This window comes from Notothenia rossii (genome assembly GCF_949606895.1).
Source record: "Notothenia rossii genome assembly, chromosome: 6".
In the NCBI taxonomy this organism is placed as follows: Eukaryota; Metazoa; Chordata; class Actinopteri; order Perciformes; family Nototheniidae; genus Notothenia; species Notothenia rossii.
Window position 1 is genome coordinate 28,033,266 of NC_136909.1, and position 16,666 is coordinate 28,049,931.

General features: G+C 39.1%; 3 protein-coding genes across 3 annotated transcripts; 2 read left to right on the forward strand and 1 right to left on the reverse strand.

The window, feature by feature from the left end:
• The first annotated feature begins 44 nt into the window (after window positions 1-44).
• emb (embigin) lies at window positions 45-9,593 on the forward strand. Its single transcript, XM_079688522.1, has 9 exons — window positions 45-2,171; window positions 6,399-6,476; window positions 6,585-6,768; window positions 7,308-7,390; window positions 7,579-7,715; window positions 8,205-8,366; window positions 8,817-8,934; window positions 9,022-9,055; window positions 9,154-9,593. Exons 1-9 carry the CDS (start codon window positions 1,943-1,945, stop codon window positions 9,212-9,214), a joined length of 1,086 nt encoding a protein of 361 aa, XP_079544648.1. The 5' UTR covers window positions 45-1,942; the 3' UTR covers window positions 9,215-9,593.
• Window positions 9,594-10,201: 608 nt separating this feature from the next.
• On the reverse strand, window positions 10,202-14,198 carry mrps30 (mitochondrial ribosomal protein S30). The gene is made up of 5 exons (XM_079688521.1): window positions 13,506-14,198; window positions 12,514-12,659; window positions 12,245-12,350; window positions 11,513-11,689; window positions 10,202-10,716 (listed from the first exon to the last, which is right to left on the reverse strand). Exons 1-5 carry the CDS (start codon window positions 14,110-14,112, stop codon window positions 10,457-10,459), a joined length of 1,296 nt encoding a protein of 431 aa, XP_079544647.1. The 5' UTR covers window positions 14,113-14,198; the 3' UTR covers window positions 10,202-10,456.
• Window positions 14,199-14,443: 245 nt separating this feature from the next.
• Window positions 14,444-16,606, forward strand: hint2 (histidine triad nucleotide binding protein 2). The gene is made up of 5 exons (XM_079688524.1): window positions 14,444-14,879; window positions 15,113-15,250; window positions 15,382-15,486; window positions 16,192-16,264; window positions 16,347-16,606. The coding sequence occupies exons 1-5, from the start codon at window positions 14,793-14,795 to the stop codon at window positions 16,436-16,438; spliced, it is 495 nt and encodes a 164-aa protein (XP_079544650.1). The 5' UTR covers window positions 14,444-14,792; the 3' UTR covers window positions 16,439-16,606.
• The last annotated feature ends 60 nt before the right edge of the window (window positions 16,607-16,666 follow it).

The following is a 16,666-nucleotide window of genomic DNA, read 5'->3' on the forward strand; positions in this document are numbered from 1 at the left end:
AAGACTTAGTTCTGCTCCACTAGCTGTGTCTACTCTCTGGACCTGCCTGCTGCACCTATTCTCAGCAGCTCCTCTCATATTGGCGTTTAGTCACTGTTTGCTCTTCAGTGAACTGCAAAACTTCCCAAAATAGTTCCACTCACTAACTTTCCTGCTGCGATTTAAAGCACTATTCACTTGATAATCCCCAACAAATGAATGTTGCTACTTTTAGATTGGATCGTCTCTCTACAAAAGAAACCAAGAGTCTTGTCTGTGCAACGCTGTTCCACAAAATGACAGAGACAGCCAAAACCTGCAGAATGGGCCAAAGAACCAGTTCCACCTGCTTTTAATCAGTACATATTTAAAGTTAGAGGTAAAAAATGAACAGGAAATTGACAGGACAGTAACTAGTGGTAAAAGGTACTAATGTCGAAAGAATGGTACAAACACCATATAAGCCAACCTATAGTCAAGGTAAAGTTGATAACAGATACCTGGGGGAGTGTGAGGTGCATTGAGAACTGTGTGCTTGGGTTCATTTCACAACTTTTTTACTTGTATGACACAATTCAAGAGTTTGTGAAACTGATATTTCACAAACTCATGTTCTCATTATATGGTGTTAATATAGCATTACTCAAATAAATCACATATAAAAAGATACTACTTTAATAAACCGAACCCATTTCTACTTTTGGGAAAAAATTAAGGGGAACATGATTTAGACTAAACAGACCACCAAGAATACATTTCTGACAAGAAACCCCCCCTAGTGTCAAATATCTGAAATGTGACATATATGTGACATTGGGCATTAATGGTAAAATAACTCTTATTTTTAACTTAATTAATGAGGAGGATTTTTTGGTTTAAATTAGTTTGAACATTCTTTGAATTGAAGAATAAGAACATATTAACTCATTATAATTGAACCAGCTAAATAAACTGAGCAGATTATAATCATATTTTTAATTGTACATATATGTCACTTTGGGTTTACTGTGAAAGTTTAGGGTTTAAGTCCCGATGTGACACCAGTGTCACAGCGATATTTATCTCATTTGTTTCATATCAATTTGATCAAGAAATGTTTCCACAACAGGTTAAATGTAATAAAGGACATGTTATGTACTGTACGCATTTTAATTCTTAAATGGCTTGAATTTTACCTTTAGCAACAAACAAAAAAGCTTTTGAAATGTAGCTAGTTCTGTCACATGTGTTAGCCTGGCACATGGACATCTTGGACATGTTGTTATGGGAACACAACATCAAATATCCTGGACCATGACCCACCAGACTGTTCAGGGTGTGTCACTTAGGGACTTCAGGAGATAAAATAAAGGCTAAAGCTGTATAAGGAACTTTCCAGAAGTGCATGAGAATAAGGACCCATCCTAATTAATTTACTGACCAGTGATTGCTTAAAAATTACTAAGAATAAAAAACCGGCGATCAAAATATAAAATGTATAGTAAATATTACTAACATCAGGGCGTAAAATATTTAATATAAACAGAAATGTAACAATATGCATGATAATGACTGTTAAATGTTATATTGGCCATGAGTATGAAGGAATAATTCAATGTGAAATTATTTTTTGCTGAAATGAAATGTTTATCTCCTTTATAAACATTAAATAGATTACGTAAGTCTACCTTAAATATGAGGTTTCAGAGTACGCTCAAAATGTATAACAAAGACGAACCAAAGTAGCAGCAGTAGTGGGTGTTTCCACTCCTGTCTGTTTTCCTGAGGGCTGGCAGGTCATGTTCTCTCTCATAACACATAGGGCACCTTGGAAAAAGCTACATAATAGCAGACCACTTTTTATCTCCAAATGTCGCTCCAAAGCAGAGGAGGGTGTACATACATGGTTTGTCCGGCATGCATTCCCTCACAGGACAGTTCACTGCAACCCAGCATTGAGAAATGAACCCTTTCTGATTCAATAATGGATGGAGTTGCCTCCCACAAGCTGCACAGTGATACCATGGCTGCGTCACTTGAAGAGGGAGGAGGAGGGGGGGTGGTTCTGAGGCGATGCAGCAGGCAGAGAGAGGCGAGAGCACGAAGGAGAAACCTGCACCTCTACAGTGGGATAACAATCATGTCAGCCTCCTGGAAGCAGCTCTCTTTGCAGATTCTCCTGCTTCTCGTCTCCTGCAGACACATCAATACAAGTAAATAACTATTTGGGTTTATTATTGAATGCGTGGGGTTGTGTTAAAACCTTGTTCTGCCTTTTCCCCCTCTAAATGGTCTGTAACCTTGTGAGGAGTAGAAGAAGACGTCACATATCTTCCACAATATCATGTACAACTGTATGGAAATTCCTGATATTCAATGTCTGTTTTTTTTATGTGATAGTCTGAGACAGCCATGATCACATCCCAAACTCCATAATAAATTTTTTTTCAAGGATTTAAAAAAATATTGATTTGAAATAATTGTATATAGATCAGGGATATAACAGGGATTCTCTTGTTACTGAAGATTCAATTTATTGTGTTTTACTCAACATACATTTGCATTTGGTTGGACCCAGTTTTCCTTAATGTAATAGCTCAAGAGTAGTTTTTATATATTTTTTGTATAGCTTTGATACTTTGAAATAAATAACTTCAAAAAAGAAATATAATCGGGTTGAATGGAAACTTTGTTATTTGTTCATTTCCACAGGCCTCAAGAAATTAAAATCGGTTTATTTATATATACACAGTGGGGCAAAAAAGTATTTAGTCAGCCACCAATTGTGCAAGTTCTCCCACTTAAAAAAATGAGAGGCCTGTAATTTTCATCCTAGGTATACTTCAACTATGAGAGACAAAATGAGAAAAAAAGAAAAAATTCCAGAAAATCACATTGTCTGATTTTTAAAGAATTTATTTGCAAATTATGGTGGAAAATAAGTATTTGTTCACCTACAAACAAACAAGATTTCTGGCTCTCACAGACCTGTAACTTCTTCTTTAAGAGCCTCCTCTGTCCTCCACTTGTTAACTGTATTAATGGCACCTGTTTGAACTCGTTATCAGTATAAAAGACACCTGTCCACAACCTCAAACAGTCACACTCCAAACTCCACTATGGCCAAGACCAAAGAGCTGTCAAAGGACACCAGAAACAAAGTTGTAGACCTACACCAGGCTGGGAAGACTGAATCTGCAATAGGTAAGCAGCTTGGTGTGAAGAAATCAACTGTGGGAGCAATTATTAGAAAATGGAAGACATACAAGACCACTGATAATCTCCCTCGATCTGGGGCTCCACGCAAGATCTCACCCCGTGGGTTCAAAATGATCACAAGAACGGTGAGCAAAAATCCCAGAACCAAACGGGGGGACCTAGTCAATGACCTGCAGAGAGTTGGGACCAAAGTAACAAAGGCAACCATCAGTAACACACTACGCCGCCAGGGACTCAAATCCTGCAGTGCCAGACGTGTCCCCCTGCTTAAGCCAGTACATGTCAAGGCCCATCTGAAGTTTGCTAGAGAGCATTTAGATGATCCAGAAGAAGATTGGGAGAATGTCATATGGTCAGATGAAATCAAAATATAACTTTTTGGTAAAAACTCAACTAGATGTGTTTGGAGGAGAAAGAATGCTGAGTTGCATCCAAAGAACACCATACCTACTGTGAAACATGGGGGTGGAAACATCATGCTTTGGGGCTGTTTTTCTGCAAAGGGACCAGGACGACTGATCCGTGTAAAGAAAAGAATGAATGGGGCCATGTATCGTGAGATTTTGAGTGACAACCTCCTTCCATCAGCAAGGGCATTGAAGATGAACCGTGGCTGGGTCTTTCAGCATGACAATGATCCCAAACACACCGCCCGGGCAACGAAGGAGTGGCTTCGTAAGAAGCATTTCAAGGTCCTGGAGTGGCCTAGCCAGTCTCCAGCTCTCAACCCCATAGAAAACCTTTGGAGGGAGTTGAAAGTCCGTGTTGCCCAGCGACAGCCCCAAAACATCACTGCTCTAGAGGAGATCTGCATGGAGGAATGGGCCAAAATACCTGCAACAGTGTGTGAAAACCTTGTGAAGACTTACAGAAAACGTTTGACCTCTGTCATTGCCAACAAAGGGTATATAACAAAGTATTGAGATGAACTTCTGTAATTGACCAAATACTTATTTTCTACCATAATTTGCAAATAAATTCTTTAAAAAAATCAGAGAATGTGATTTTCTGGATTTTTTTTTTTTCATTTAGTCTCTCATAGTTGAGGTATACCTAGGATGAGAATTACAGGACTTTCATCTTTTTAAGTGGGAGAACTTGCACAATTGGTGGCTGACAAAATACTTTTTTGCCCCACTGCATGTATGTATGTATATATATATATATATATATATATATATATATATATATATATACACAGACAGACAGACAGACAGACAGACAGACAGACAGATACAGTGGGGCAAAAAAGTATTTAGTCAGCCACCAATAGTGCAAGTTCTCCCACTTAAATAGATGAGAGGCCTGTAATTTTCATCCTAGGTATACCTCAACTATGAGAGACAAAATGAGAATAAATAAATCCAGAAAATCACACTGTCTGATTTTTAAAGAATTTTTCAAATTATGGTGGAAAATAAGTATTTGGTCAATAACAAAATTTCATCTCAATACTTTGTTATATACCCTTTGTTGGCAAAGACAGAGGTCAAACGTTTTCTGTAAGTCTTTACAAGGTTTTCACACACTGTTGCTGGTATTTTGGCCCATTCCTCCATGCAGATCTCCTCTAGAGCAGTGATCTTTTGGGGCTGTCGCTGGGCAACACGGACTTTCAACTCCCTCCAAAGATTTTCTATGGGGTTGAGATCTGGAGACTGGCTAGGCCACTCCAGGACCTTGAAATGCTTCTTACGAAGCCACTCCTTCGTTGCCCGGGCGGTGTGTTTGGGATCATAGTCATGCTGAAAGACCCAGCCACGTTTCATCTTAAATGCCCTTGCTGATGGAAGGAGGTTGTCACTCAAAATCTCACGATACATGGCCCCATTCATTCTTTCCTTTACACGGATCAGTCGTCCTGGTCCCTCTGCAGAAAAACAGCCCCAAAGCATGATGTTTCCACCCCCATGTTTCACAGTAGGTATGGTGTTCTTTGGATGCAACTCAGCATTCTTTCTCCTCCAAACACGTCTAGTTGAGTTTTTACCAAAAAGTTATATTTTGGTTTCATCTGACCATATGACATTCTCCCAATCCTCTTCTGGATCATCTAAATGCTCTCTAGCAAACTTCAGACGGGCCTGGACATGTACTGGCTTAAGCAGGGGGACACGTCTGGCACTGCAGGATGTGAGTCCCTGGCGGCGTAGTGTGTTACTGATGGTAGCCTTTGTTACTTTGGTCCCAGCTCTCTGCAGGTCATTGACTAGGTCCCCCCCGTGTGCTTCTGGGATTTTTGCTCACCGTTCGTGTGATCATTTTGACCCCACGGGGTGAGATCTTGCGTGGAGCCCCAGATCAAGTGAGATTATCAGTGGTCTTGTATGTCTTCCATTTTCTAATAATTGCTCCCACAGTTGATTTCTTCACACCAAGCTGCTTACCTATTGCAGATTCAGTCTTGCCAGCCTGGTGCAGGTCTACAACTTTGTTTCTGGTGTCCTTTGACAGCTCTTTGGTCTTGGCCATAGTGGAGTTTGGAGTGTGACTGTTTGAGGTTGTGGACGGGTGTCTTTTATACTGATAACGAGTTCAAACAGGTGCCATTAATACAGTTAATAAGTGGAGGACAGAGGAGGCTCTTAAATAAAAAGTTACAGGTCTGTGAGAGCCAGAAATCTTGTTTGTTTGTAGGTGACCAAATACTTATTTTACCGAGGAATTTACACAATTAATTCATTAAAAATCCTACAATGTGATTTCCTGGATTATTTCCCCCCATTCTGTCTCTCATAGTTGAAGTGTACCTAGGATGAAAATTACAGGCCTCCCATCTTTTTAAGTGGGAGAACTTGCACAATTGCTGGCTGACTAAATACTTTTTTGCCCCACTGTAGATAGATAGATAGATAGATAGATAGATGTATAGTCCTCCAAATAAACACTTAACAACAACACTTTGAAGGGGACACTTATTGTTAAGTTGCCTAAAGACCCGTATTTTATTTTATGTCCTCTTCGGGGGACATCACACTGGAGCCTTTATCTCAAACATCATGCATGCAGTTTATTTTTGTCCTAATGTTCTGTGTAAAAAAACAACTCCTGGGCTTTCTAGTGATGTAATACTCATGGGGGTGGGGCCAGCTAAACACATAGCTCATTAACAACAAGTAATTCCCTAAAGACAACTTTAATTTAATTTTTTTAAAAGCCAGTACAGATAGATTTAGATGTTCATTTTGTGTGTTTTATATAATTGTCTGTTTTCCTTTCAGAGACACCTGGCCCTACGCCCCCACCGCTGATTCCTATCGATCAACTGCCGACAGATGTCAGGAGCGTTGCTCTTAAAGGTCACTATTTTTCAATTGTAGCCTATGATGGCAGGGATAAGTGTTTTTTTTGGGTTATTGTGAATGTTTGTTAATTATGAATTTTCATTGTGCATGTGCTCCACGCAGGTGAGAGCCACACAGAGAAGGTGGAGCTGTTGAACCCTGTGAATCTGGCTCTGGAGTGCACCTGGATAGGTAACAAGGACAAACTGGCAAACATAACGGGGCTCTGGAGGAAAGATGGCGAGGAGGTAAAGAACAGCAATCAAACAGTGCCGATGGAGAACGATCAGTATAATCTCAAACGAGTGTAAGTACTTCACATGGCAACTATTTCATCCATTAGCTCAAGTAATTTGAACTTTTTCCTGAACTAATTTGTCTCTTTTGATAGTTAGATGCCTCAATCTTCTTACGTTTATGCATTTTTACATCATCATTTACAAAAATAGTCAATGTGCATATATTGTTAGAATTTGTAGAAAATATATTTGAATATAAAGAAGCTAGAGAAAATGACTTTGTTTTAGTTTTTATTTCAGTCTAATGTACCATTTTAAATACAAGACATATTTTGCTGTTTTTCTAGTAAAACTACCTTATTTCAATAGAAAAAAGTACTTTAATTTACTTGAAAGTAAAACACATTAAATGCCACTCACATTTAAATCTTTCATCTTCTTCTTCTTCTTAGCCTTTATTTATCCAGGTAAAATATCCCATTGAGATCAACGATCTCTTTTACAAGGGAGACCTGTCATCATATTAATGTGTTGCATAATAGTCAGGTTTTACCCCAAAATCACTTGTCCTAAACATAATTTGGTTTGTATATATTTTTGCTTACAGGTTCAGCATTGTCAATGAAGAAGACCTTGGAAGTTACACATGCGAGTTTGGAAGTAAAGCCAAAATAGACTTTGTTTTGGCAGGTACAAATCTAATTATTATTATATTATTATTATTGTTATATTAATCACATTTGTATGCATTGCAAATGTATCAGCAAGTCACTGTTGTTTCATTATAATGAATATCAATAACTACTCTGAGTAACTCTGTTTGAATGGTACAACAAGCTGTGTTTTTACCATGCTCTTTCCCCCTGTTATCCCCACAGCTCCACAGATCGGGGAAGTGCGAGACAAGCCGATAGTCAGCTATGTGGGGGACTTTGCGGTGATCACATGCAAAATGGAGGAGACCAAACCAGAGCCCAGCACCTGGTACTGGTACAAAGCGAACGGTACAGACAAGGTGGGTGAGCTGCACAGAGCTGTGGCTTAGAATGAGATTAGGCCAATTGTGACATTTTAATTGACACCTTTTACCATACATTTCAGTTTTTAAATAAAGACTGAATAATGCCATTTGCACGGTACAGCCCTACACACTCATATTATACACACAGGTGATTAGAACTCTTCTTTAACTGTCCTCAAGATGTGTCTAATCAGGAAAATTGAAAACACGTGTGCAGGTGTCTATGGATTAAAGTAAATCTGTAATAATATTCAGAATATTGACTTTGTTTAAAGTTTTTTCACTTACAAAAACTCAATGTAGCAATGTATCTTTGTTCCTGTCTCTTCAATAAAGGCACTGGTGGCCCAAAACAAATCTTTCAAAAACAAACTCAGATGTTTTATTTTTGTTTCTCACAGTTAAAGAAAATCAACACATTAAAATGTAATGTAAATATATATAAATGGCCACTGACCCGTTTCACATTCTTTATCGTTCCAGGAGCAGATTATTGCAGCTGAAGAGCCTCTTCGATATGAAATCAAAAATGAAGAAAGGAACACCAAACTAGTGGTGTCCAGCCTGGTGGAGGCCGACGGAGGCTTGTATTTCTGCGGGGCGGTGTACGCCATCAGCACCAGCATGAGCAACGTAGAGCTGAAGGTCAGATGTGGAAAATATAAGTGCATTTTCTCAAATACTGTGCTTAACTAGTGGTGTTTGGTCACAAGCCATAAAGGTTGAGAAAAATGCACTGTCCACATGACCTCTTCTCAGCAGGTTTCATTTTAACATTAAGTTTGAGACCCAAGGACTTTCCCTCATTGTACAAAAAGATCAAAGACATTTTTTCTTCTCTTCTACCCCATTACACATTTCAATACAGCTCAGATTTATCCTGTGACTTGTGGTTAGGAGCTTGTTGCGAAACACCACGTAAATTAACTAATGAAGAAGTTCAAACTAATTATCTAAAAATGTACAATTCACATTTAACTTTGTATAGTTAAAGTACATTTTGCCTGCAATACTTCTCTACTTGTATTTTAGGTTAAGTGTTTTACTTTTTCTTGTAATCGAGTATTTTTCAATTTTCCACTGTTACTGCTGAAGGTCATCAGCATCCACGAGCCTCTGAAGCCCTTCGTCGCCATAGTGATCGAGGTGATCATCCTGGTCGCCATCATTCTGCTCTACGAGAAAAGCCAGTCTAAGAAAAACAGCACAGCAGGTAATCAGACAGAAACAGACACGCCTCTTCATCTTTATGTGCATCGTATGTTGTGTTTCACATTTAAATATTCTGCTTTATTCTCAGCGGAGAATGGGACTACAGAACAAACAAATACACTGTGAGTACTATGGGAGTGGTGCAGTTTTTAAAATCTTTTTAAGTTGTATGTATATATTTGTACGTTTTTATGACGTGAATGTTTTGTTTCCTTATCAGGACTCAAGGAGAAAGTAATGGACCAGGGGAAAGTTCTTCGATGAGACAAAGAAAAGTGTAAAGACTTTAAATCCAAAAAGATCCAAGCTTCTTTAAATTTGCTTATATTCAAATGTGAATGATATACTTTAAAAAGCAATATCTCAGCAACTATTTTGTGTATGTGTTTACCAAACAAAGTGCAATAACATGTTCACAAGTAGCCTCTTTTAGTTCTAATGTTCACTCTTATCTCACTGGAACATGTGTTTTCTATTCTAATCTGTGCTGTCATGACAGCTAAAAGAGCAAAGCATTTACCTTCTGTGTTATTTTCTCTATCTTGCCCTGTATTCACCCACTTCCTGTGGAAAAACTGAAATGCATCGCTTCTTTGACACCTCTCTCAAACATTGTTTTTATTTCTGTCAAATTAAACCTCAACTTCCCTTTACTTTTTATTCATGAGTAATGGTTTGTGAGCAGTGCCTTACACTCTTCACAAGCACTTTCATTCATATTGTGCTTCTAACTGTCTTTTTGTTTATCTTTCCTTTTTTTCATACCTTTAGGTTTTCCCAAAATGCTGTTTATTAGCTTTAATAACATGTGTATCAATCCTCACATATGCAGATGCTTGTGTGTTTTTCATGTTGATGTATCAGAAGGTGGTCCGAGTTATCAGCCGGCATTTAACCTTAAAGGTGTACCACTATATGTAAACACACAAAGGAAAACTACCAAGTCACAGCCTGGAATAACTAAGAACGCCTTTGTGTAGCTGGTATGGAGACAGTGTTTCTAAAGAGAAACCTCAAAGTCTGCTTGTACAGAACTACTGCACATGTGAAAAGAAGTTGTATAAATCCTTATGAGGCTTCAGATGGAGAAGAAGAAAGGATATATGGAATAAAAGAAGATATATCTGCATCAGTTGTATGGTCTTCCTTTAGTCAAGTAGTATAATGCTAATTCCATGCATTACTCTTTGAAAGGGAAGTGGGAATACAAGTTAAAAGATGCCTATAAATGCAAAAAATGTTGTTGTAAGCCCTGACAAACACAAGGGTCATTTTGAAAAGCATGTTTTTTTTTATTTTTTCATAAATACAGCCTGCACCATTATAATACTCTTATGTGTGTACAGTGTTTTTCATCCCTTTGTTCATACTCAGATGGCTGTTAAAGAAAGCTGCTTTTTTGAACGTTTCATTTTATACACTCTGACAAACGTCCTAATTTCCGGCATGTTGGGGTTTTCCTCCTGATTTCTAGCAAAACCTTCCACATTTATACAATCTCCCTAAAGAAATCTGGAGAACGTCTACTGCTTGTTCATGAGGAACTGAACCAGAAGCTTGAGGACGTCGTCGTTCAGACCCACCACCTCTCCGTCCTGCACGCTGTCGTATAGCCGCAGGCTCTCGGTGCCCCACAGGAGGTTTTTTCTGGGGTTGTTGGCGTCCGTCTCCACAGAGAGGGCCACTGTGTTGAGCTGGTAGCAGAAGAAGGAGAAGAACTTCCCGTCTGTGATCACAGCCTGGGACACGAAAGGCCTGGTGACGTCCTCGTGGTTCCAGAAACCTACAGAGGTGACAGGGAAGTATCATATAATTTCTTCAATTAAATAATAATCCATTTAACAGAGACTTTAATGCAAACTGTGTCAGGGTGATTCGACCACTGCTACATCTCAATGGACTGATATTTGAGAAAGATAGTTGTTACTACCAAAAGAAAGATATACTAAATGTGAAAAAGCACCTTTGGATTTCCTAGATGTTCTTTCCTAGATGTTCTTTCCTAACACATGTCCCAAAGACTTACTATAGTCTCCATGAGGTTAAATACATGAAAAATAGAGTTGGGATTCTGCACTCATATACAATAAAAGAACAAACTAATCTAGAATCATTAAAAATATAAATGGTATTGTTATCTGATGTCTGTCCCTGTGTTACTCACTAGGGGTAGGAATCATCAGGCTCCTCACGATACGATAGTATTGCGATCATCTACGATATGCTAAGTATAGCGATACGATATACTGCAATATATTGCGCATATATATTGATATGATAGCATGATATATTGGATTCCAGTGTCTTTAACATGTGACAAAAGCCTTCGTTTTCCCAAAAGATGTACGGACGCAGGTCTTTGCACATGAAGTAGGTGATGATTGAGTTATTTTCTTAGCTCGCTCAGTATTTGATGGTAGCTTTGCCAAGCTAATTTAGATTTGCAATATGAATAGCTTATATAATAAAATATCGATACTTGAGTCCGTGTATCGATACCATATTGCCACACAAATAATATGCTACTACTATACTAATACTATTCTGTATCGATTATTTCTATCACCCCTATTACTCACCCTGGTACATGGCCTGAGCTCCGGTCCAGGCGAAGAGGCTGGTGAGTGCGTTGGCTCGGAGAAAGACCTCCACCTGATCGGACTGCTGCAGCCGGGACATCCTGTCTCTGTGGTAGCGATCCGGCACCAGGTGGAACTGAGTGTGACCGTAGCAGGCCGGGTCCGGTAACTTCGCCCCTGTTGATGAGGACCAGAGGACAAGTTTAATGTAAACAGAGCACAGCTTGCAGAGAAAGGGTTAAGGAACAACACTATAGGCTTCTATATTTTTCTCCAGGATGATCATTTTATAATTGTTTTGTAATTCTCCATCCATATTTGCGACTTAATCATGACCGCTGTTGTATGAAACAGACTGTTGGAATTTACTTTTTTCAGAGATGCAACAATTAGTTGATCTAGGTTTACGTCCATTGTAAGAACAATTGAAAATGTTTGATGGTTACAGCTAGTCAGTGGTTAGAATAAGCTGATTACGTTTTTTTTCCTCCGTATTTGACATCTCCAAAAACAACCATCTCTTTGGAATAAATGACCCACACTTTGTCATTTTTGTTGACTGAACAGCTGCACGTTTGGGCCCCCTAGTGGCACCAGAAGTCACTGAATAATGAGAATGTTACTTATACTACAAAATGTAACCAACATACACTCATTATTTGTTCTTTTGGCTACTCTGAAATCACATCATGAAAAAGTGAGAAACGTTGGATGTGACTGCTCTCGTGTTACCTGTAAACATGTTGTTGTCATACTGCCTTCTGAACAGAGGCATGACGCTGGGAGACAAAGTGACCTCTTGAACTTCAGCAGCATAAGAGTCCTCCAGCGAGATGAACTAAGAGAAAGGAAAATTACAAATAAAATGGAAGCTGTTATTTATATGTTATTATGATGTGACACTGGTAGAAAACCTTGCTCTAGTTTGGTAGGATTCATGACAATTCAATATTGACAGACTTTGTATAACATACATTTCATAATGTGAGAATGATGTGTACCTGGGGCAGTTGTTCGGTTATCCTGATCTGACTATTTGGCCGGTCATCGATCTGGAATCTGGTTGGCTCTTGCCGACCTCTTCGATGTCCCTTTGGGATGATTGTCTGTCCCCTTCGCCAGTAGAAATGAACATTGGGATCAATATCTGATGGAGAAACACAGAAAATATGACTCAAAACGCGGTGTCTGTGGAAAATTAAAAAAGGTAAGAATGCACAATGATATTGCTATTTTAATCTAGAACTAGATACCAGGTAGGATCTATGGTCTATGTGTTGTCCTCATTTGAACTTTTGTAATATGTATATATCTGTTCAGTTCTACATCATTGTTAACTTCATAGGTGTTCTCTTATATTCAAATGATACATTTTCCCCTGTTAGCTAAGAATGTATTTCACTTGTCTTTGTAAATTCTCAGCAGTTTGTGTGGTTTTTTTGTTGAATGAAAAAACATATTTTTACTGCTCATCTTTAGATATTGTATCAGTTCCAAAGTCAAGTAACATATTGTATCAGCAATAGTATTAAAACAAATTAAATAACACCTTGTTAAAGATGTACTGTATATGTATTTGTAAGCTTTACGCAGCACTTTTGGTGAGGTGCAGTACAAATTAGAACACATATTCCAAGCCACCAGGGCATAAAGAAGTTTCTGAGAGCGTTTGAGAAGATTGCACTAGAAAATGTTTGGCACTGCTGGTTGATGCCATGCAATGTTCCCATGATACACTAATTACTACAGCTCCCAGTTAACTTTAGTGAGTTAATATGTTCACCAAGAAAGTAGCAAGCATGTCACATTATTGGTGAAGGTGTTCATAACAACCTGCTACAATTGCTTAGTAAAGATTAGAATACAACTTTGTTTATTGGTCCACATATGAAACTAGCCACATTCACAGTGTTGCCACAAATTGAGTTTAAAGTGGATGCTAAAGCAGAGGAACTCTCCAAAGTTTGACTGGTGGCACAATAATAATCCGTACCCAGACTGGAAGAGAGGAACAGTGGGTTGTATTTGGCCAGACTGAATGTGAGTCCAGTCACCAGGTTTCTCAGAAAAGGTCCAACCGTCTGCTCCTGCTTTCTGTACAGGAAAGGTGCGCGGTTCCTCAATTGCCAGTGCTCCTGTAAAATCACACGAGTGACCAAGGAGCGGATCTCCGTGAACCCATCATGTCCAACCCCCGGCACTGTGGTCTGAGCAGCGGCCGGCTGCTCCTCCTCTCCCCCGGTCTCCCTCTCCGGGCTCAGGGTGTATTTCTCAGGCAGGCCGGGGATATATGCGGTCTTGGTGAAGTGCTGGTACCATGTGTCCGCGTTCCTTGCAAAAGTCTGAGGGTAAACCACAAATTTCATCCGCTGGATGCGAGTGATGAGAGAGAGCTTCTCCTCCACCGGAGAGGCACATATCTTCTGTACCTGCTCGTCAACCTGTCTCCCCCGGGCAGATTTGCTTTTAGCCGTGAGAGAGGGGATGATGGGCGGATACGCGGGCTCCTTGACGGCCGCCTCTGTGTGTGCAAGCCTTTGGTTCCTAAATGGAGGCAGGTTTTTAGGAAAGAGCAAGGGCAGACGTGTGCGGGCCGCCATGTTTCTTAAACGACTTCTTCTTTCGTTGACATAAGATCTAAGTTTCTCCCACAACAGCGCCCACTGCGGCACGAAAAGTAATAAGCATGGGATTACCATACTGGAGAGTGTTTCATGTCTAACCTTGATATATACAGTCTATGGTCTAAACATCAACCCTATATATTAACTAATACAATAAAGCTCCATATTTTACTTTATTTTAGTTAGAGGCCATATTATGTGATTTACGTATAGGCTACAGCTAAAGTTTGAAACTATACATTAGAAAACGTTAGAGCTCTTGAACCTACCCTTGAACAACTGAAACGCCCCCTTTGGACGCATTTAAAGATATCGTAATTTTGACATAAGCACACCATTATCATGGAAATAAGAAGAATAAAGAGCGTAACTATAAAGTAACAGGTGCAGTATTTGGAGACAATAAGCAATTAAGTCATATGTAACAATTAATGAGGGGAAAATACAGCAAATTATGTTATAATTCCAACTGAGACAAGTCATACACCAGAGGTGATTCAGAAAGGGTAAACAAACGTGAAGGCAACACCAATGTACAGTAAAGAGTTGTAGTCTGTGAACAAGATTTTTTAAACTGTGCAGTGTTGTGTTAAAAAAGACACAAGGTAAAGCTTGGAATATACTTCCGAAACAATACATTAGCTGGTTAGCTAAACATGTATTTTCGTCAGATTTTGCGGACGCAGTTACACGGGACGAGAACGGTCCAACTCCACCGCTTGGACCGTGTTTGTCGAGCCGAGGTAGCTGCTCTGAAAATAATCCATCTCATTCTCATAAACATTTTATTTTCCTCGTGTGCAGCTTTGCATTTTGAAAACGATTGTCCTACCAGCCCTGGTGGTGTCTGTGGGGATTCTGCAGTGCCCCACCACCAAGAGGTTTGGTGAACTGTGCCCCCCAGAATTTGTGCTGTTTGTATGCTAGCATCCGTTTTTCAGATCACAGGTGTGTGATGTGTCTTTCTGACCTCCAGAGACCACTGTGCACAAAGAGTGACGAGGTGAGGCTAGCAGAGGAGGCCAGCAACAAGTATGGCTCCCCAGCTCCAACCATCTTCTCTAAAGTGATCGACAAAAGCATCCCTGCAGATATCATTTATGAAGATGAGAAGGTAAACAAAACAAACCATGTTATCATGTTGGCCTGTTCCACGTGGAAACCACTGATCAATCAGCAGCTTGTTGAGGTTAAGAAGTTGTGCAACCAAACACTTAATTAATGTTGTTTTTGTGTGTTTATCAGTGTTTGGCATTCAGGGATATCAGCCCACAGGCACCTGTTCACTTCCTTGTTATACCAAGGGTCCGTATTCCCAGAATAAGTGAGGCCAAAGATGACGATGCTGAGGTAATGTTATTCCATCAATTTGCTCAACCTGCCACTCCTGTTTAGGGATTGTGAGTGAGATTTGGAATACAACTACATCCACATTCACAATATATGGATGGCATATTTTCATTCTTACACTCTTTGTATGTATTTCCATTTATACTACTGCCTTTTTTTTTAAAGGTACATATTTAGGAGCCTTACTGCAGGGATTTCCCCACACATCAGACACAAGAGAGTTAGTGAAGATGGAAATTAATGTTGGGCAATAAGGCCTTCTCTGAGTTTGGTTTAAATTCTTACAACTTTATCTTACCCCAAACAATTAAGAATAGTTCAAGACCAGAAGTTATTGAGACATACGTGACAGGTATGTAAATATACTTACACTTAGAGCTCACACACATTTTGTAACATAAATCCAATATGCCTTATATGTCTCCTGCATTATTTAATTTATTAACTGTCAGTGAAATGCATTACCATAGTCAAAACCTAATATGAAAGTGTAGCAAGACAATTGAATTGATTTAGTACATTTAAATACAGGTAAATCTGAGATGTTACACATTAAAATGCAAAGAGCAAGAATGTAGTACTCTGAATACATTTTTGCTCCAAAGGGTCCTTTAGTAACAACACCCGAAATGTTTAATCTTTAAAATATACATTATATTATGCACCCCTATGAAAACCATGTCTCTAACTCAAATTCAATTTCAGCTCTTAGGACATTTGTTGATTGTTGCCAAAACCTTGGCGAAGCAAGAATCTCTAACTGAAGGCTACAGAGTTGGTAGGTGACAGTTACACCTATAATATATACAGGCTGCTTAGTGAAGTATTAACTAAATTCTGGGTATCTTTCTGCCATACAGTGATCAACGATGGAAAGCACGGTGCTCAGTCAGTTTACCACCTTCACCTCCACGTCCTGGGAGGAAGACAGTTGGCGTGGCCACCAGGATAATGGCGACATGTATGACTTGATATATGATGGGTGTAGATCATATTCTCTTCCCATCCTTCTGTACAAAAAGTAAATTCAGCACAAATAATTGTTTAATGGACTGATTCAAAAGTGAATACATGATAATATGGCTGCAAATAAAGACATTATTAATGTGGAATGGCAAAAGGTCAATTTGGTTATTTTATCTTTCAGTCGGTGGAATAACAACAAATTGTCAGCAGATTA

What these genes read in the sequence shown, in the direction of transcription:
- mrps30 (XM_079688521.1), bottom strand. Translation starts at nt 14,112, where the DNA reads ATGGCGGCCCGCACACGTCTGCCCTTGCTCTTTCCTAAAAACCTGCCT. An exon ending in TAACCGAACAACTGCCCCAG is followed by an intron (nt 12,351 to 12,513) that starts GTACACATCATT and finishes CCTTTCTCTTAG; the next exon opens with TTCATCTCGCTGGAGGACTC. An exon ending in TGACAACAACATGTTTACAG is followed by an intron (nt 11,690 to 12,244) that starts GTAACACGAGAG and finishes CCTCATCAACAG; the next exon opens with GGGCGAAGTTACCGGACCCG.
- hint2 (XM_079688524.1), top strand. Translation starts at nt 14,793, where the DNA reads ATGTATTTTCGTCAGATTTTGCGGACGCAGTTACACGGGACGAGAACG. An exon ending in CCAAAGATGACGATGCTGAG is followed by an intron (nt 15,487 to 16,191) that starts GTAATGTTATTC and finishes ATTCAATTTCAG; the next exon opens with CTCTTAGGACATTTGTTGAT. An exon ending in AACTGAAGGCTACAGAGTTG is followed by an intron (nt 16,265 to 16,346) that starts GTAGGTGACAGT and finishes TCTGCCATACAG; the next exon opens with TGATCAACGATGGAAAGCAC.
- emb (XM_079688522.1), top strand. Translation starts at nt 1,943, where the DNA reads ATGGATGGAGTTGCCTCCCACAAGCTGCACAGTGATACCATGGCTGCG. An exon ending in CAGGAGCGTTGCTCTTAAAG is followed by an intron (nt 6,477 to 6,584) that starts GTCACTATTTTT and finishes TGCTCCACGCAG; the next exon opens with GTGAGAGCCACACAGAGAAG. An exon ending in TAAGAAAAACAGCACAGCAG is followed by an intron (nt 8,935 to 9,021) that starts GTAATCAGACAG and finishes CTTTATTCTCAG; the next exon opens with CGGAGAATGGGACTACAGAA.